The sequence below is a fragment of the Saimiri boliviensis genome, chromosome 20 (genome assembly GCF_048565385.1).
Source record: "Saimiri boliviensis isolate mSaiBol1 chromosome 20, mSaiBol1.pri, whole genome shotgun sequence".
Classification (NCBI taxonomy): Eukaryota; Metazoa; Chordata; class Mammalia; order Primates; family Cebidae; genus Saimiri; species Saimiri boliviensis.
Window position 1 is genome coordinate 11,337,108 of NC_133468.1, and position 20,212 is coordinate 11,357,319.

At 43.9% G+C, this 20,212-nt stretch overlaps 1 protein-coding gene across 2 annotated transcripts in view; it reads left to right on the forward strand.

Annotated features, from left to right (window-relative positions):
• Nucleotides 1–1,732: 1,732 nt before the first annotated feature.
• UBTD2 (ubiquitin domain containing 2) overlaps nt 1,733–20,212 on the forward strand; it is a 66,890-nt gene continuing 48,410 nt past the window's right edge. The window contains exon 1 of one of the 2 annotated variants that reach the window (XM_039460688.2): nt 1,733–1,868. In XM_039460688.2, the coding sequence (XP_039316622.1) occupies nt 1,799–1,868 (70 nt within the window). In that variant the 5' untranslated portion in view covers nt 1,733–1,798. Of the gene's footprint in view, nt 1,869–1,915; nt 2,127–20,212 lie in introns of those variants that run through there. The other variant, XM_039460690.2, reaches the window with a different exon arrangement.

Consider the following 20,212-nt stretch of genomic DNA (forward strand, 5'->3'; position numbering starts at 1 on the left):
ATTCAGGACCACAACTGAGGACAATACTAATTCCTCAGTATGAGTTTAATATAGCAGACTTCTGTATCTCACGACATTTCTATGTTTTAATTTAAGCGTAGGTTTTGCTTGCTTGTTTGTCTAATGTCTGATTATCAAATGAATACAGAGATCTAAATCTTTGTATAATATTTTGGTCTATTTCTGTGAGCTAGATTCCCAGATGTGGAATAATCCCGAGTCAAAGGATATGAACATTTTTAAGGCTCTTGATCTGTCTGCATTGCCAAACTGCTTTGCAAAAAAGATTGAACCAATTTACACTCCCACCAGCAGTGTATGAGAATATATTTAAATGCAAATCCCAAGCTGCAGAGCATCTCTTTCTTAGGTATTTCAACTTAAAAAAATTTTTTTCGTGCTAAGCAAAAGCTGACCCAGGATGTTAAAAAAAGAAAGTCTGATACAAAAATGGAGCAGATAGTTAAAACAGCCTCTTAGGCAGAAACAAGCTTTAGAAAGGCCTAAGCAAGATGATAAAAATTTTAAGGCATCAAAGCACGAAGCACAATTCTAAAGGGACCATTAACAATTTGGCTGAGATTGGAAAAGTAACCGCCAAGAATGTTGGGCGTGGTCAGTGCCCCAAATTCTAGATTAGAAAAAGCAGAGTGTTTCACTCATTTACACTTCACTTTGTCCCAAGGACGATTTAAGAGACCCAAAGGCAGGATCTTGAGAAGTAGTATTGTTTTAATCATTAATCCCGTGAAAATGAAAGAAACCCGCGCCCCCTGAGCTAAGGTCAGCGTTCATCTCTTCTCTCCACTGACGCCTCGCCTCTCATCGCAGCTGGGTTGGCCACAACCACGCCTCCAACCCTAATAATGGGGCCCCGTGATTTTAGGGAAGGCGGGAGTGGGCAGGGGAGAGGAAGCCCAGTTTCGGGGCACCAACCCACGGAGCGCCACACAAATTCACAAGGTGCTGGGACCTCCACGTTCAGCCAGAACACCCTCCCTCGAGCCCCCGTTATTGGGGAAACCGCTCCGTCCCCGCCTGCGAGTCTCCCACGACTACTTCTCGGTTTCCCCGCGCGGCACGCTTCCACCGGCGAGGAGCCGGGAACTCGAGTCGGCCCCTTCCCACTTCTCTTTCCTCACTTTTGTTCCGCGGTGCCTGCTTTCCCTCCCTCCTCCGCTCTCCTTTCTCCTTCCCGTCCTCCCTCTCTCCTCCTCGCCTCGCCTCCGGTCCTCCCCCACCGAGCCCCCCGCAGCCCCTCCCCCGCCTCGCCCTCGCCGCGCTCGGCCGCAGCCCCGCCCGCAGCCAATCAGAGCGCGGCCTCCGGGGGCCCCGCCCCTCCCCGGCGGTTCCGGGCGGGCCGGGCCGAGCGCAGGCCGTGGGTGCGGAGGGCGGCGCCGCGGGGCGGGGGCCGATGGGGCCTGGCGGACGGGAGGCGCCCGCGCGTGGCTCGCCTGCGCGCTAGCGTGCGGGGCTGTGAGGGGGCGAGGCGGGCGCTGCGGCCCGCCCGGGATGGGTCAGCCCTGGCCTGGCGGGGCCGAGCCGAAGGCGAGGGCGGCGCGCCGGCCAGGCCTGCCGGGCGGGCGGCCCGGGGGCTGAGGTAGAAGTGGGCGCGGAGGAAGGGGCAGAGCCAAGGCGGTGGGTGGAGCGGCGAGGGGGGCGGAGGCTGGGCCGCGGCGGGCGAGCGGAGCGGAGCGGCGCGCCTGTCCGGAGCTCGGCGGTGGCGCCGGAGGAGGCTGCGGCGGCGGCGGGCCCGGAGGAGCGTCCGGAGGTGGCGGGCGAGGCGCCGGGCGCCCCCATGGGCGGGTGTGTGGGCGCCCAGCACGACTCCTCGGGCAGCCTCAACGAGAACTCGGAGGGCACCGGAGGTAGGTGAGCGCCAGGGGGCAGCCTCGGCCCCCCATTGTTCCCGGCCAGGCCCGGCCACCTGTCCCGACCTCCGCGGGCCGCGCCGCCGGGCCCCCGCGCCCCTTTGTCGTCCCCTCTTCCACGTCATTCCCCGCGCTCCGCTTCCGGCCGCCCCGCCGGCCGCGGGGGTCGCCCCTTCCCGCCCCAGCCCGGAGGAAAAGTCCTCTGAGCGCCGGGGACGTAGCCCTCGGCCCCGCCGACCGCCCCGCTCGGCTCGGGTAAGTCGGACCCGAAGCTGCCCTTCTGGCCAGCTCACTCCCTCTCCAGCCCGTTTAATTATTGAGGAACAGGATGGTGGCGCCGGGGTTGCGGAAAAGCGAATTGATGGCGGGGGGAGGGAGCTTGCTGCGTTCCCTCGGACGGGCCCCGCCTCGTCTCTCCGCACCCTTCCCCGTTCGGTGGAGTTGGCTGGGCTCAGCTTTCCTGAGTTTCAGATGACAGCTGCCCAGGTTGATACCGAGTTGGCCATTTAAACCCGCGAGTTTCTGGAGCTCGGCTGGGGACGTCTCCAGGGGCCGCAGGCATTGTGTTGAGGAGGGGAGGGGAAACAGCCTTCCCGGGTGAAACGTGGCCTCCCGCTACGGCCTGGGGGCGTTGGGCCGGTGTGCTGTCGGAGTGGGCTAGTCAAATTCCGATCTGTCTTACGTAGAAGGAAAATATGTAGGATAAAAGTACAAATGCGGTTGGAGTCTGACTTCCCCAGTAAGATCAGTACTTTAAAAGTTTTCTGACACTGGAACGCACTTCTACTTTATAGCAGAAGTGTGCTGAGGATAGGTATTTTAATTCAGTCAGTAGTAGTTGTAGTACGGCAAAATTAATTCTACCTTTATTGAAGTGACCTTTGGTGAAGTGCATTCTGTGGAATGTTTTAGTTGAAAACAGCCTTTAGGCAAAGATGACGGTATTGGTTTGATTTTGACCTAATATTAGCTGTCTTAAAATGTGGATGTTTGTAAATTTTTTAATCGTTTCGGTATGGGAGGGTTTACAACTTTTTCTTAGCATACTAACATTTAGACCAGTTGCTTGCCCTGTCGCTTAAGCTCTCTTCACAAACCATGTAGACCTGTTTTGGCTGATGGATTTCCTGGATTACATGATTTTCAGCCATGCTACTTTATTAAAATCCATGGGTATCCTGTATGACTAAATCCTGGGTAAATAACGCAGTGAACGTTGTTTTGAAAAAGTGCACAAAAATGCTACTTTATAGTGTATTTCATGTGGTAGCATTATTACCGGAACTTTGAGATCCTCAGCTACAACAAGCAGGAAGATCAAAAGGGCGTGATTTAAAACAGCCTTGGGTTAAGGTAACACTGGGGATCAGAATGAATCTTCCTCTAATTGTGGTGATCATGAATGGTTCTGAAATATATTAGTATTTGTTATAGCTAGTGTTTAGTTTTAATTAAATTTTTTCACAATCATTTTAATATTATCATAAGCATTTTACCCTTCTCCCTAATGTGTGTGGACTAATTTGAGCCTTTTGGTAGTGTGGCTTATGACCAGATAGGCATTTTTTTTTTTTTTTTTTTTTTTTGAGACAGAGTTTCTCTCTTGTTTCCCAGGCTGGAGTGCAATGGCGCGATCTCGGCTCACTGCAACCTCCGCCTCCTGGGTTCAGGCAATTCTCCTGCCTCAGCCTCCTGAGTAGCTGGGATTACAGGCACGCGCCACCATGCCCAGCTAATTTTTTGTACTTTTAGTAGAGACGGGGTTTCACCATGTTGACCAGGATGGTCTCGATCTTTTGACCTCGTGATCCACCCGCCTCGGCCTCCCAAAGTGCTGGGATTACAGGCTTGAGCCACCGCGCCCGGCTCAGATAGGCATTATTAAAACGGACTTTAAAAAGCTTGAAATCTTAGCTTTGGGTAATTTGTTACCAGTGGTGTCCAGTAAGATAGATACAGTATCAGTTTCTTTGAGGACTGAGTTCACTGGACCATAAGCTGGCTATGCATAAGTTTAGGAAAAGGAACATCAACTACCAAACTTTCTCTTTTTTTCCTACTCTGTTGCCAGGCTGGAGTGCAGTGGCTCACTGCAGCCTCTGCCTCCTGGGTTCAAGCGATTCTCCTGCCTCAGACTGGCAAATAGCTGGGACTACAGGCGGGCACCACCACACCCAGTTAATTTTTTTTTTTTTTTTTTTTTTGATGGAGTCTTATTCTGTCACCAGGCTGGAGTGCAGTGGCACGATCTCCGCCAACTGCAACCTCCACCTCCTGGGTTCAAGCAGTTCTGCCTCAGCCTCCTGAGCAGCAGGGATTACAGGCCTGTGCCACCACGCCCAGCCAATTTTTTCTATTTTTTTTTGTAGAGATGAAGACCATCCTGTTGGCCAGGATGGTCTTCATCTCCTGACCTCGTGATCCGCCCATCTTGCCTCCCAAAGTACTGGGATTACAGGCATGGGCCACCACACCCGGCCTAATTTTTGTATTTTTAGTAGAGACGGGTTTCACCGTGTTGGCTGGGATGGTCTTGATCTCTTGACCTTGAGATCTGCCTGCCTTGGCCTCCCAAAGGGCTGGGATTACAGGTGAGAACCACCGCACCTGGCTGGCCAAACTTATTTTCTTCTGGGGAGGGAGCATGGGCCTTAATGTAACGGGTTGGGGAAGAGGCTCTTGGACTGAAAGGATTATTTCTAGAATTTGATTATGGATGCTTTTATTCTCCGTTGTTGTGATGATAATTAAGAGTTAATTGTGGTTTGATGAAACTAGCTCAGGTGTATTACAGGTTAATGTGTGGAAAAAAAAATTATTGCTTAGTAAGTAGTTTTTTATTGGGAAGGGAAAGACTTTTTCCTAAGGGTGTTGGCACTTATCCCTAGCTTTTCAAACATACCGTGGTAGTGACTTAGGTGTGGGGAAGGGGTGGGGTTGGTTTTATTTCTTGAGACACGTTCCTGCTTTGTTGCCCAGGCTGTGCAGTTGCCCAATCACAGCTCACTGCAGCCTTGACCTCCCAGGTACAAGTGATCCTCCTACCTCAGCCTCCCAAGTATCTGAGAACACAAGGTTCATGCCACTACACCCGGCTAATTTTTTAAAAAAATTTTAGTAGCGATGAGTTTTGCCATGTTTTTAATCTGAATGTATTGGGTTATGAAAATTGTTGTATCAACAGGAGCCTTCACATGCTTCTTAGGACGGATTTAAACTTTTCATGACAGATTTAATTACATTCATCAACCAGGTGAGATGGCTCATGCCTGTCATTCCAGCACTTTGGGATGCTGAGGCAGGAGGATTGCTTGAGCCCAGGAGTTGGAGACTAGCCCAGGCAACATAGTGAGACTCTGACTTTAAAAAAATAAACAAAATAATTACATTCACAGTGTTGTGCAAACATCACCATTTTAGAATAGCTTGACCCTTTCTAAATATCAGCCAGCCTTAGTTAAAAAAAAACAAAAACAAAAACAAAAAAACCTTAAAAACTTGACCATTTGAAATACTATACTTTCCTTTTTCCCTCTGAATTTCTCTCTTATGTATGCAAGTAATTATGTGTATATCAATAAAAGCTTCCTCACTGGGTGTATTACTTCTTTGAAGGAATTTGGGAAATTTTTGTAAGAGACTATAGAATATGGAAATAGCTTAATTCACATTATAAGATTTGTGTTATCTATTGTTTTGGAATTATTTGTTGTATTTTCCTCTGGCATATACCTTGCCTAGAATTTAGTTCTTGAGTTTCAGCTACTTAGGCTTTTTAAAATAAAATATATATATTATTTTTATATTTTGTTATTAAGACAGGGTTTTGCTCTGTCACCCAGGCTGAAGTACTGTAACGTGATCATAGATCACTGCAGCCTTGAACTCCTGGGCTCAAGCAGTCCTCTTGAGTAGTTGGGCTACCTTTTTGTTGTTTTTTGTTTTTTGTTTTTTTGAGATGGAGTCTCGATCTGTCACCCAGGCTGGAGGGTAGTGACTTAATCTCCCCTCACTGTAGCCTCAGCCTCCCAGATTCAAGTGATTCTCCTACCTCAGCCTCCGGAGGAGCTGGGGTTACCGGTGCCCACTACCAGGCCCAGCTAATTTTTTTGTATTTTTAGTAGAGATGGGGTTTCACCATCTTGGCCGGGCTGGTCTTGAACTCCTGGCCTTTAAGTGATCCAACCGACCTCTGCTTCTCAAAGTGTTGGGATTACAGATGTGAGCCACTGTGCCAGGCCTGCTTTTTTGTCGTTGTTAAATGCTTGCTTTTAATCAAGGCAGGTATGTCATAGAAGTTACATAAGTTAACAGTTCTAAGCTTCCATGTTCCTAGAATTTCCCATTGTTTTGACTTTTGTTTTGAGACAGAGTTTCACTCTTGTTGCCCAGGCTGGAGAGCATCTCAGAGCTCACTACAACCTCCACCTCCCAGGTTCAAGCAATTCTCCTGCTTCAGCATCCCAAGTAGATGGGTTTACAGGCGTGTACCACCATGCCTGGCTAATTTCTTATTTTTAGTAGAGGGAGTTTTATCATGTTGATCAGGCTTGTCTTGAACTCCTGACCTTAAGTGATCCACCCGCCTTGGCCTCTCAAAGTGCTGACATTAAAGGTGTGAGATACCTTGCCTGGCCCGTTTTGACATGTTTTTTTTTTTTTTTTTTTTTTTTTTTGAGATGGAGTTTCGCTCTTGTTACCCAGGCCGGAGTGCAATGGCGTGATCTCAGCTCACCGCAACCTCCGCCTCCTGGGTTCACGCAATTCTCCTGCCTCAGCCTCCTGAGTAGCTGGGATTACAGGCACGCGCCACCATGCCCAGCTAATGTTTTGTATTTTTAGTAGAGACGGGGTTTCACCATGTTGACCAGGATGGTCTCGATGTCTTGACCTCGTGATCCACCCACCTGGGCCTCCCAAAGTGCTGGGATTACAGGCTTGAGCCACCACACCCAGCTGTTTTGACATTTTTAGACATATTCTGTATGGTTCTCCACCTTATTTATAATGACATTGTGATGCTGGGGTTGGCACTTAGGACCTCTAGACAAGACTTTAGCCATGGCATTTGCTAAGGAATCAAATCCTTTATGATTTTTAAAAATAAATATGTGGGCAGAAAACCCAATAAAATTGTATTAATTTCAGACAACCAACAAGCTTTTCTTTGTTCACCTCTTAAATGAAAGTAATAGAGTTACAAAGTAACTTCTCACTCTCTGAGTATATCATTTATTTTATACATTCAGTGATATCCTAAGAGAACTAACCAAGTGGTCACAAGTTTCCAGGTTTACAGAGGGTAACTGAATGCTGGACACTCATTTCTTTTTTTTTTTTTTGAGATGGAGTTTTGCTCTTGTTACCCAGGCTGGTGTGCAGTGGAGCGATCTCAACTCACCACAGCCTTCACCTCCCGTGTTCAAGTGATTCTCCTGCCTCAGCCTCCCGAGTAGCTTGGCTTACAGGCATGCGCCACCATGCCCGGCTAATTTTGTGTTTTTAGTGGAGCCAGGCTTTCTCCATGTTGGGCAGGCTGGTTTTGAAATCCTGACCCCAGGTAATTCACCCGCCTTGGCCACCGAAAGTGCTGAGATTATAGGCATGAGCCACTACACCTGGCCTGGACATTTCATTTCTTTAGACTCTATTCCAGAATGTCTTGAGGACATCATGGAGTTCTTTCAGATACCCATTTATAGCAGCCTTACAGACACCTACTCAATGAGTAACAATGGTTTTTGAATAGCATCTACCATTTGTCTAGTATTTATTATATAACAGGTCCTGTGCTAAGTGATTAAGTTCTTTCATTTAGTCCTCAACAACCCTGTGAGGTGGTTAGTATCTCCGTTTCATAGACAAAGATTGAAGCCCAGAGCAATTACTACATTAGTGCAAAAATAATTTTGGTCCTTGCCATTACTTTTAATGGCAAAAATGGCAATTACTTTTGCATCAACCTTTAATAACTTGCTCAACATCACATCACATAGCTTATAACTGGCGGTCAGAGCTTAAACCCAGGGCTGCTATAAAGAATACCAGTTTTCTGTGTTTCCCTAGTTTAATAATTTTTTTTTTTTTTTTTTTTTTTTTTGAGACGGGGTTTTGCTCTTGTTACCCAGGCTGGAGTGCAATGGCACGATCTCGGCTCACTGCAACCCCCGCCTCCTTGGTTCAAGCAATTCTCCTGCCTCAGCCTCCCTAGTAGCTGGGAATACAGGCGTGCGCCACCATGCCCAGCTAATTTTTGTATTTTTAGTAGAGACGGGGTTTCACCATGTTGACCAGGATGGTCTCGATCTCTTGACCTCGTGATCCACCCGCCTCGGACTCCCAAAGTGCTGGGATTACAGGCTTGAGCCACCGCGCCCGGCCTGAATTTTCTTATGCTTCTAATCTTTTCGGTTATGCCTATAGTAAAGAGTACAATGGCCAGGTGCAGTGGCTCACGTCTCATGTCTATAATCCCAGTGCTTTGGGAGGCTGAGGTGGGTGGATCATAAGGTCAAGAGATTGAGACGATCCATGGTGAAACCTCGTCTCTACTAAAAATACAAAAATTAGCTGGGCGTGGTGGGGTGCAGCTATAGTCCCAGCTGCTTGGGAGGCTGAGGCAGGAGAATCACTGGAACCTGGGAGGCAGAGGTTGCAGTGAGCTGAGATCTCACCACTGCATTTCAGCCTGGCAACAGGGTGAAACTCTGTCTCAACAACAACAACAAGAGTAAAGCAAAATTGAGGATGAGGAGGACTGAAGATTTAGTCTACTTTTATCCCAAGTGTGACAGTGTAAATAAAAATCCTTCATATTTTCTGGATCGGTGACCTCCGGGGCTTTATGAGAGAGGTGCCTAAAATTTCATACCTCTTTGGCAAGAGACTTTTAGTAGGCATTTACCTGATACAAAACAGAAGATGGCAGATTTTACTAGGAGGAGTGGAGCTGTGGGGAGAGGACCAAAAGGAAAATGGGCACCAAGAAGATGTAGGCTGGAAATACAGTGGTAATCTGGATAGGCAGGTCTGGCAGGTATGAGAACTTAATATATAGGTCAAAGAAGCTATGGGCAGAAAATACTGGATATGGCGAGAGCTGAATCCTCTTTGGGAAAAGTTTTAGCATTAGAGTTTACCTTAAAAACTGACATGGGCCATTGTAGCTGCTGCTTGATCACCTGCCTTCCTTTGGGCTAGCCCCACTCCATTTTCAGTTTTCTGTCAAATAAAAGATTGGAATTTATGTTGGAAGGCATTTTTAAAGAATTTTGCAGTGGACATTAAGTGAGGATTCTTTTTTTTTTTTTTTTGAGACGGAGTTTCGCTCTTGTTACCCAGGCTGGAATGCAATGGCGCGATCTCAGCTCACCGCAACCTCCGCCTCCTGGGTTCAGGCAATTCTCCTGCCTCAGCCTCCTGAGTAGCTGGGATTACAGGCACGTGCCACCATGCTCAGCTAATTTTTTGGTATTTTTAGTAGAGACGGGGTTTCACTATGTTGACCAGGATGGCCTCGATCTCTTGACCTTGTAATCCACCCGCCTCGGCCTCCCAAAGTGCTGGGATTACAGGCATGAGCCACTGCGCCCAGCCTGGATTCTTTTAATCTCTAAATTTATTTAGGAATTAGTTATTAGTGTTGTATGGTTTTTTTTTGTTTGTTTTAAGAGATGGGGTTTCACCATGTTGGCCAGTCTGGTCTCAAACTCCTGACCTCAAGCAGTCCACCTGCCTCGGCCTCCCAAAGTGCTGGGATTACAGGCGTGTGCCATTGCACCAGGCCATTAGTGCTGTATCTTATGTACAGAAGCTTTAATCCATTAGACACCATAGCAATTGTTATTCTTCTGACTTTTGATAGCCCTAGTCTATAATGCCCCTCTTTGGACAGATTTTTAATAGATGGATTTTATTTTTAAATCTGCCTCTTTCTTACTGTATATGCAAAGCTTTGGCAGTACCTTGTTAGTAGTACTTTACCCAGCTGAGTCCTCTAATGAGAATGATTATTGAGTATTAAATTACGGCCAGGCACAGTGGCTCACGCCTGTAATCCCAGCACTTTGGGAGCCCGAGGCGGGTGGATCACGAGGTCAAGAGATCGAGACCATCCTGGTCAACATGGTGAAACCTCGTCTCTACTAAAAACACAAAAAATTAGCTGGGCATGGTGGCGCGTGCATGTAATCCCAGCTACTCAGGAGGCTGAGGCAGGAGAATTGCCTGAACCCAGGAGGTGGAGGTTGACGTGAGCCGAGATGGCACCATTGCACTCCAGCCGGGGGAACAAGAGCGGAAAAACTCCGTCTCAAAAAAAAAAAAGTATTAAATCACTAGTAATAACAATTTTTTTGCCTTTACATTGATGAATTAATTATATCTCTTGTGGCTTTCGACCAAAACACATTCTTATCTTGTTGCAGGAATACATCAGGTTGATTTAGTTTAAGCAACATGATCAAATTAATTGGACATGATCAATTTGCTGATTTAGTGATTTTCATTTTTCCTTACTGCAGACCACCTGAGTGGTTATCGTCATTTGGAGGGCCACTGCACCTGATTCTTTCCATGCCCCTCTTCCACCCTTCCATCTTTCTGCTTCTGCTTATCTGGCAGTACTAGGCTGCCAGCAAGCTTCTCTTGAGTCACTGGTGATTCAAGGAAGATAGACCTTTACTAATGCGTATGTACTTAAAGATGCATGTGTGTTGGCCAAGAGCAATCAGCATGTATTTGTCTTGCGTCAGCTACTTTGACGTGCCATCAGCAAGAATCAAGTGTGGTTTTTAATATATCCATATATTGAGCTGAGAGGTTAAATACCGATGAGTGTAAATTGGGTGTTGTGAGGCCATATTTTTGCATGTTTGCAATGAAACTTAGAAGTTTCCGTTATTGCTCTGTTTTCTGAAATGGAATTTCTGTTGAAGTTAGACATCTAAGAAAAATAAAATATTTACATGTGAAAGCCATTGTAAATGAATTTCACTTGAGAGTGAAGTCATAATTATATTTACATTTGCTCAAAACTTGACTGAGTAATGAATTAATGACTTTTGGGCTTTTCTGATTGAGTTCTTACCCTCAAAGGAAAACCTTTCTTTCTTTTTTTCTTTTTTCTTTTTTTTTTTTTTTTTTTTTGCATTTATTATAGTGGGCTTTTAGGTATAAGCAAGGTCAGGTTATTTCTTTGCATTGGTTCAGTTTCTATGCTTGTGGGCTATGTAATAAGGATATCAAAGGGGTATAGTAACAAATAGTTCAGTTCATTTAGTTACGAATCTGCCTTCAACTTATGGCAACGACTTTATTTCTTAAGTGAGTTAAGATGCTTCTTCCTGAAGTGTTTAAAAAAAAAAATAGCCTTCATTATTCCAACTCCCAGCACTTGAAGCTAGCTGTAATTAGAGATATAAATAAGGCCTGATCTGTGATATTAAGTACCTTGTGGTCTACTGGAGGAATCACACATTTAAGTAGAACTTAGGTGAAGTTCAAAAAATCTCCACAGCAATGAATACTGTATTATCTAACTTCAAGGAGGAGTGGGGAGTAGGGTCAGAAAGCATCACTAAACAGTGATATATATAAGAAGTTGGTCTTGAAAGAGAATTAGATGAAGAAAAGGCAAGGAAGGGCGTTCTGTATGTGGAGGAAATTACTTGTACCGAGACATGAAAAAACATGACATTTGGGGGGATTGCCAAGAAGCTTGTAAGGAAGATGGGTGAAATGTGAAGTTATTAAGATATGTTATTAGATTTGGGAAGGCATGATTGCCATAATCAGTAGACCAAGTTGTGAGAAGATATTATATTAGTTAAGTGGTTTAAAATTTTTGTTTTTGTGCTTCTAACAGACTAATTCCCACGTAATACTGCATTTTGCAAGGTTATTTTATGTAAAATTCTGATGTACTAGGTTATTATAGTCTAACAGATTTTTATTCTGTTACAGTTTTAATGCTAGAGGTTGGACACCCCTAATCCAGAATTTGAAATGCTCCAAAATCCAAAACTTGTTGAGTGGCACCATAACCAGTGCCCAGAGGATTTCAGGTCTTCAGATTAGGGATGCTCACTTAGTATGTGTGCTGCAAGTATTCAAATCTGAAAAAATCTAAAATTTGAAATATTTCTAGTTTCTAACTTTTGAATAAGAGCTACTCAATCCTTATTATCACAGATTAAGCATAAGAAATGTATTTAAGTTTAAAAAGAAAATTAGATGGACCTGGTGGTGGCTGTGCTTCTAGTCCCAGCTACTCATGAGGCTGAGGTGGGAGGATCTGTTTGAGCTCATGAGTTCAAGGCTGCAATGATCTGTGATCGTGCACTCCAGCCTGGGTGACAGAGCAAGACCCTGACTCAAAAAAAAAAAAAAAAAAAAAAAGGAGAAATGTGTTTAACCTTTTTTTTTTTTTTGATACGGAGTCACTCTTGTCTTGTCACCCAGGCTGGAGTGCAATGGCATGATCTCCACTAACCACAACCTCCTCCTGGGTTCAAGCGATTCTTCTGCCTCAGCCTCCTGAGTAGCTAAGATTACAGGCATGCATCACCACACTTGGCTAATTTTGTATTTTTAGTAGAGACAGGTTTTTTCCATGTTGGTCAGGCCAGTCTCGAACTCCTGACCTCAGGTGATCTGCCCACCTTGGCCTCCCAAAATGCTGGGATTACAGGCATGAGTCACTGTGCCTGGCCTGTGTTCAGCCTTTTTTACATGCACATATATATGTTTGTTACAGAATCAGTCTGTGTCTCTTAGGTCCCAATTTTCTGGCATATGGAAAGAGTTTGGTCTGAGATTCTTCAGACTGCTTGGGTGTGTGTGTGTGTGTGTGTGTGTGTGTGTGTGTGTGAGACAGAGTTCACTCTTGTCACCCAGGCTGGCTGGAGTGAAATGGCTTGATCTCAGCTCACTAAAACCTCCGCCTCCTGGATTCAATCAATTCTCCTGCCTCAGCCTCCTGAGTAACTGGGATTACAGGTGCCCACTACCACATCTGGCTAATTTTTGTATGTTTAGTAGAGATGGGGTTTCACCATGTTGGCCAGGCTGGTGTTGAATGCCTGACCTTGTGATCCGCCTGCCCTGTTCTCCCAAAGTGCTGGGATTACAGGCATGAGCCACCACCTTCTGACTGCTTGGGTTTTAATCTTGTTATGAAAAGAGGCCTCCAGGAGCTGTGTTCAACTCAATTTCTTTCATTGTTGAGAGGGAGTGGATGGATTAGATCATCTTTACCAAGGTTACATCTAATACTTTTTTCAAATTATTTATTTTTTATTTTTTTGAGACAGGGCCTCACTCTGTCACCCAGACTGGAGTGCAGTGGTGTAATCTCGGCTTACCGCAACCTCTTCCTCCCAGGCTCAAGTGATTCTCCTTCCTCAGCCTCCCAAGGAGCTAGGATTACAGGTGCATACCACTATTGCCCAGCTAATTTGTCTATTTTTAGTAGAAATGGGGTTTCACCCTGTCAGCTAAGCTGATATCCAACTCCTAACCTCAAATGATCTACCCGCCTCAGCCTGCCAAAGTGCTGCGATTTACAGGTATGAGCCACCTTGCCCCACCCAAACTTTTTAAATGACAATTTTCAAATATACTGAAAAGTTGGAAGGCTCTAGTACTTGAACGCCTGTGACCTATATTAAACAAATGATGTTTTGTCAAATTTTCTTTATATATCTTTTTTTGATGTATATCTCTTATTTTTTTGCACCTGTTTGAAAGTGTGAATATAGACATCATGATACTTCAACATGAATCTCTTAAAAATAAAGCTGTCCTACGTAACGACAGTATCATCACTGCTAAGAAAGATTATTATATCTTCGTGTCCTCTGAGAGCTAGTCCATAGTCTGAATCCCTTAATTATCCCGAAAATGTCTTCTATACCTGGGGTTTTTTCCCCAAAATCAGATCTTATCAGCATTTAGACATTATGTTTGTCACTACAGTCTTTTAAAATCTGGAACTCTTCCTCTTCTTCCCTATGACATTTTCTTTTTTGTTCTGAGATGTAGTCTCATTCTGTCACCCAGGCTGGAGTGTGACATGGTCTTGGCTCACTGCAACCTCTGCCTCCCGGTTTCAAGCAATTCTCCTGTGTCAGCCTCCCGAGTAGCTGGGAAATACAGGCGCACGCCACCATGCTGGCTAATTTTTTTGTGTTTTTTGATGGAGTTGTGGTTTTACAATGTTGGCCAGGTTGGTCTTGAACTCTTGATCTCAAGTGATCCACCCGCCTCAGCCTCCCAGAATGCTGGGATTATAAGCGTGAGCTGCCGTGCTGGCCAACATTTACTTTTTGAAGAGTCTTATAGAATGTACCACAATCTGGATTTGTCTGAATGTGGACCTGGGTCATTTAATGTGTGCTGTAGCCCCTGTGTTTTTCCTGGAAATTAGGTAGATTTAATTCTACAGAGGATGGTGTAACTATTTTCCAGGCTACAGTAGATCCACACTCTTCCCACTTCTCTTCTTCTATGTTTCAACTAGGATAATCTTTCATTACTGACCAACTCTGAGCCTTTTTCTCATTTTTCTACCCAGAAATAATCCTGCCATTTTCTGAACTTCCTTAGTACTATTCTTATAGTACTTATCCTCCCAACTCCTATTTAAAAAAAAAATCTTCTATCATGGCTATTTTTATACATCACTTATCTTCTCAGGATGTAAGCTGCATTGGACCTGGGGCAGAGATTGGTTCTCTCATAATGCTTTAGGCTCAATTATCATTTGTGTGGAACACATCTTTGACTTTATAATGGCATTAGAGAGAAAATAATATTCTCCTAGTAGAAGCCTTTCTTAGTTCTAGAACAGGAGCTTTGTTAAATAGGACCATATAGTGTAATGAAAAGATCTGAGAGTCAGAAGAACCCTTGAGTGCTAGTTCCACTCACCCTCCATTTCGTTATGACCTTAAATAAGTCAGTTGACTTGCCAGCGTTCATTTTTAAGTATGTTAGATGAAATCAGTAGATTCAGACGTTAACATGGAGTGTTATATTTATCTCTATTTATCTGTCATTGAGCATAGCCTTAGCATTTGATTTCTTTATATTTTGTTTTGATGGTATGGAATCAATAAATTCCTGATACACAAAATTTTCTTAAACATAATTTAGAGTCTCATAAAGTAATGTAGGAGATTTTAAGTTTGAATCACTAACATCATCAGCTGTACTCAGAAGTTAAACGTACCATGTCAAGTAGTGTTATAACTTGTTATATTTTCTCTGAGTATTGTTTATTTACTTTGTATTGATGAGAGTATATACTGAGCCAGATGCATTTGAGCTTGCTGTGACATTTAGTGAAACCTAGACATTCATATACTGTGTTAGTGTGCTCACTTCTACAGAAGCACTGCTTCTGGCTGATTTCTAAACTTTTTGTATAGATGGTGTCTTGCTTTGTTGTCTAGGTTGATCTTAAAGTCCTGGCTTTGGGTGATCTGCCCTGCCTGGGCCTCCAGAGTGTTGGGATCATGGGCATGAGCCACTGCAGCCAGCCAACTTTTGGCTGCTTAATGTACTGTAAGTGAAGTTGTTTAGTTATGATGTGAACCTTACCTCTTAGCCTATTTGAAGCTGAATATGCAACATAGCACTATTAGGCCTACTCTCCTTATCTCTCACCTGGCATTACTTTTCTCCTTCCTCTCTTGGGTGTAAAATCCTGCATCTCTTTGCCTACAATTGGAGCCAAGTTATTTTATGTTTAACTATAGAAAATTCAGACAGGAAATACTTTGTGGAAAGGGGGCCGGTGGATGGGATGTGTTTGACAGTTTGTCTGTGGCTTGTGAAGTAGGAACCAGAATCAGATGGCATGTTGAGAAGGATCTGGTAGGTAAAGTCTGGTGTCTGCTCTGCTGTGTTTTTAAAAATCTGACTGTTGCTTATAAGAATGGATTAGAGTCAGATGAAACAAGTGGGATGCCGATACACCCTTTACATCAAGTGGCTCATGTATAGCTTCTTCCCATATCCGGGCTTTTGTGCTGTTCCCTTTGCTTGGAATCTAAACAGTGTGTGGTACTGGCCAGACACGGTGGCTTATGCCTATAATCCCAGCACTTTGGATGGCTGAGACAGGAGGATCACGAGGTCAGGAGTCCGAGACCAGCCTGGCCAATATGTTGAAACCCCATCTCTACTAAAAACACAAAAATTAGCTGGACATGGTGGCACAAGCCTATAATCCCAGCTACTCAGAAGGCTGAAGCAGGAGAATTGCTTGAACCTGGGAGGCAGAGGTTGCAGTAAGCCAAGATCACACCAGTACACTCCAGCCTGGGTGACAGAGCAAGACTCCATCTCAAAAAAACAATGTATGGACAGTTCTTAAAACTAGTATGCCCCTCCCCCATGCTTTAAAAAATTTGCTTTTAGAAATTATTTGTTTACTTACGTACTTCTGTCTTCCCCCAGAATATTGTAAGCACTGTGAGGGCAAGGACTTTGTCTGATTTGTTCTTTACTTTATCCCTGGTATCTGGTATAGTGCCTAGTACATCTGCAGTAGATAGTTGCTGCTTGAGTAAATAAGTGAAATAATGAATAGACAGTTGTGGCTCTTTCATCATTTAGAAAATGAAAAGTTTACTATTTGCTTTAATTACTTCTTTTTTTGTGAAATTATTTTATTACTGACTGGTTCCTTAGTTGTATAGAAGCCTATTATCTTTAGAGAGACTCTTCATAGTAATTAACTTGGATAGATTCTTATTTGCTTGGTGTAAGGCAGTGATCTAATTTGCTTGTTAGGAGCTCCCTACTTATTTTGTGTTTGTGTATTTTATTCTGTCATCCTTAGCAAACCTAGTGGTGTCTTGACTTGCTTTAGATGTGAACAGAGGGTTAATTGCATGTATAGCCTATTTAGTCCAGTGGAATTATGTTGCCCTTGGGCTGATCTATGCTTATGTTGAATGAAGCAGAAATTCAGGCTTCATGTGCAGCCTATACTGAGTATTGTGTAAATAGGAAGTAATTACAACAACCTTTAAGAATTCTCTGAATTTTTAAAATTTGTTTTATTTTCATTTGTATTTTGAGACAGGGTCTCCATCTGTCTCCCAGACTGGAATGCAGTGGCACAACCACAGCTCACTGCAGCCTCAACCTTCTGGGCTCAAGCCATCCTCTCACCTCAGCCTCCTGAGTGGCTGGGACTACAGACACATGCCAGTATGCCTGGTTAATTTGGTCTCCAGCTCCTGGGCTCAGGTGATCCTCTTCTCTTGGCCTCCTAAAGTACTGGGATTACAAGTATGAGCCACTGTGCCCAGCCCCTTGGATTGTTTTATTTTTTTTGTTTTTTATTTTTATTTTTTGAGATGGAGTCTCACTCTGTTGCCCAGGCTAGAGTGCAGTGGCGCAATCTTGGCTCACTGCATCCTATGTCTCCTGAGGCTGAGGCAGGGTTCAAGTGATTTTCCTGCCTTAGCCTCTTGAGTAGTTGGAATTATAGCCACCCGCCACCAAGCCCAGCTATTTTTTAAATATTTTTAGTAGGGATGAGGTCTTACCATTGGCCAGGCTGGTCTCAAAACACCTGACCTCAAGTGATCCACCCACCTTGGCCTCCCAAAGTTCTGGGATTACAGGCGTGAGCCACTGCACCAGACCAGGTGGTTTTATTTTAAGCAGACATTTTAGAGAATGCTGGAGGAGGAGGGGAAGTATCTGAGGACAAGTTATCATTGGTACTGATTTGTAGAATTCTTGTTGAGGCGGCAGTAAGCCATGATGGAGCCACTGCATTCCAGCCTGGGTGACAGCGACAACCTGTTTCAAAAAAACAACAAAAGAAGTAAATAAAATACTGAAGACTAATTTCACTTCAGGGGTCAGAACTATTCATCCTTTATCTTTTTATTCGAAACCACATTTCACTATATAAAAATTAGAGCCAGATGTGTTGTTGTGCATTGTAGTCTCAGCTGCTCTGGAAGCTGAGATGGGAGGAGTGCTTGAGCCCAGCCTGGGCAACATAGCAAGATTCCATCTCAAAAAATTACACAGACACACATACACACACGAGCATTGTATCCTGGGGGGAATTTATTACTCAGCTATTTAAATATAACTTTATATAGCATAAAATTTAAACTATAACATGTTTATGCTTTTATAATACACGCTTTGTATTATGAGATGTTTAGTAATACAGATATATTTTACAATTTTTGTCCTGTTTTTACTTATGAAACTCTTGGCTGGGCATGGTAGCTCACGCCTGTAAGTCAAAAGGCCCTTTGACTTTAATGAAGACCGGTGATAATATTGCCATCTTATAGTGGAGGAAACTGAGGCACAGATCCTCAGTTCTGATTTTGATTTGAAAGAAAAATAAAAAGAGTAGCCAGAAGTATACGCTTTGTCTTCTGTTGTCTAGTTCAGTATTCTCTCCACAGATGATGGGGGTTTTGGTTGGCTTTCTTTCCGTGCATTAGAAGTGTATGTGAGCAGGCCGGGCGCGGTGGCTCAAGCCTGTAATCCCAGCACTTTGGGAGGCCGAGGCGGGTGGATCACGAGGTCAAGAGATCGAGACCATCCCGGTCAACATAGTGAAACCCCGTCTCTACTAAAAATACAAAAAAATTAGCTGGGCATGGTGGCACGTGCCTGTAATCCCAGCTACTCAGGAGGCTGAGGCAGGAGAATTGCCTGAACCCAGGAGGCGGAGGTTGCGGTGAGCCGAGATCGTGCCGTTGCACTCCAGCCTGGGTAACAAGAGCGAAACTCTGTCTCAAAAAAAAGAGAAGTGTATGTGAGCAAGGCCGGGCATGGTGGCTCACATTTGTAATCCCAGCACTTTGGGAGGCTGAAGCAGGTGGGTCAGTTGAGGTCAGGAATTTGAGTCCAGCCTGGCCAACATGGCAAAATCCATCTCTATTAATAATACAAAAATTAACCAGGCATGGAGGTGCATGCCTGTAATCCCAGCTGCTAAGGAGGCTGAGGCATAAGAACTGCTTGAATCTGGGAGGCAGAGGTTACAGTGAGCTGAAATAGTGCTAGTGCATTCCAGCCTGGGTGACAAAGCGAGACTCTTTCTCAAAAAAAAAAAAAAAGTGTATGTCAGTGTTTTCCTTCATGACAGTAAACACAGTTATTACCTAACTGGATCAAATAGGAAAAAAGTCATAATCCTGCCCATCTTCCCTTGTGCCCCTTTACTTGGTTATATTCTTTCTCATCATTGCCTTTGCCTCTTATCTCAATCCCAAGCTGAATGTTTTCACCTTAAAACTCAGTTCAAACTTAACTTGAATTTAACAGTTGAACTGTGTGTGGAACGAAGTTTCCTTGAGCTCTTTGAGGTACAAGAAAGGAAGACTTCGTTTAATCTGTAGAAAGTCTAATAAAGTTTTTCTAAGCCTGTGCTCTTCAATCACTTAGTGGAGTATTGGAAAATCTATCTCAGTTATAAAGTAGTGCTTGTCCCAAGGAGTAAGTCGAAGAGATAACGAAAGTGTCCTCTCTGCACTTAGAATATCAGCATATGGTCATTTGGGGTCACCTGGCTTTATAGCTGATAAAAGGAGCAGAGACATTCTTGCTTCTTAAAGTGTCTCCCTTAGAAGTGGAGGAGGGAGAAGCCTGCAATGGTTCTATAATATAGAGTTTTGTTATCATAGCTTGTGCTTTATCTGATAGTCACCAATTGCTGTCTTGGGAAGTTACTTGGATAATAATTTTAACTTGATGGTGATTCAAGAGTTTTTAAACCTTTGATCGTTGTTGTGTTGCTAAAAATTAACACACAGCACCTGTTAAACAAACCCTGGCTTTCACTGCTTTGGGTTTGTGATGGCTGGCTACGTCATGTCACAGAGACGCTCTTCCTAAACGATTCAGAGTAGTTTATATTCTCTTTAAATTCTTGTAATTTGAAGTTAAAAGCTGAGATGTGCCACAACATATAACAAGTAGGATACAGTGAAAAGGAACTTTAGAAACTATAAAATGATACCCAGTGTTTCTGGAATGAACTTAATCTGTAACAAGATCTCTGAGAATGGAAAGAATTGCTTATCTGTTATTGAATGAAATGACATGTAATAGTCTTAGAAGCAAGAAGGAGACTATCTTTCTGCATTGGATTAATTTTAGGGTAGAAACGGGTTATTGTGGGTGTTTGTATTTTGGTTTTTTATATTTCAGTACTAAATTTGCTGACTAGAACTTGTGATATACCCTGTATAAGGTAAAAAATAACTTTTTTTCTATAACAACCAATCCTTAAGCATTTTAAGAAGGGAATAATCAGTAGGAACAGAGCTTCGATGGTAAAATAGGTT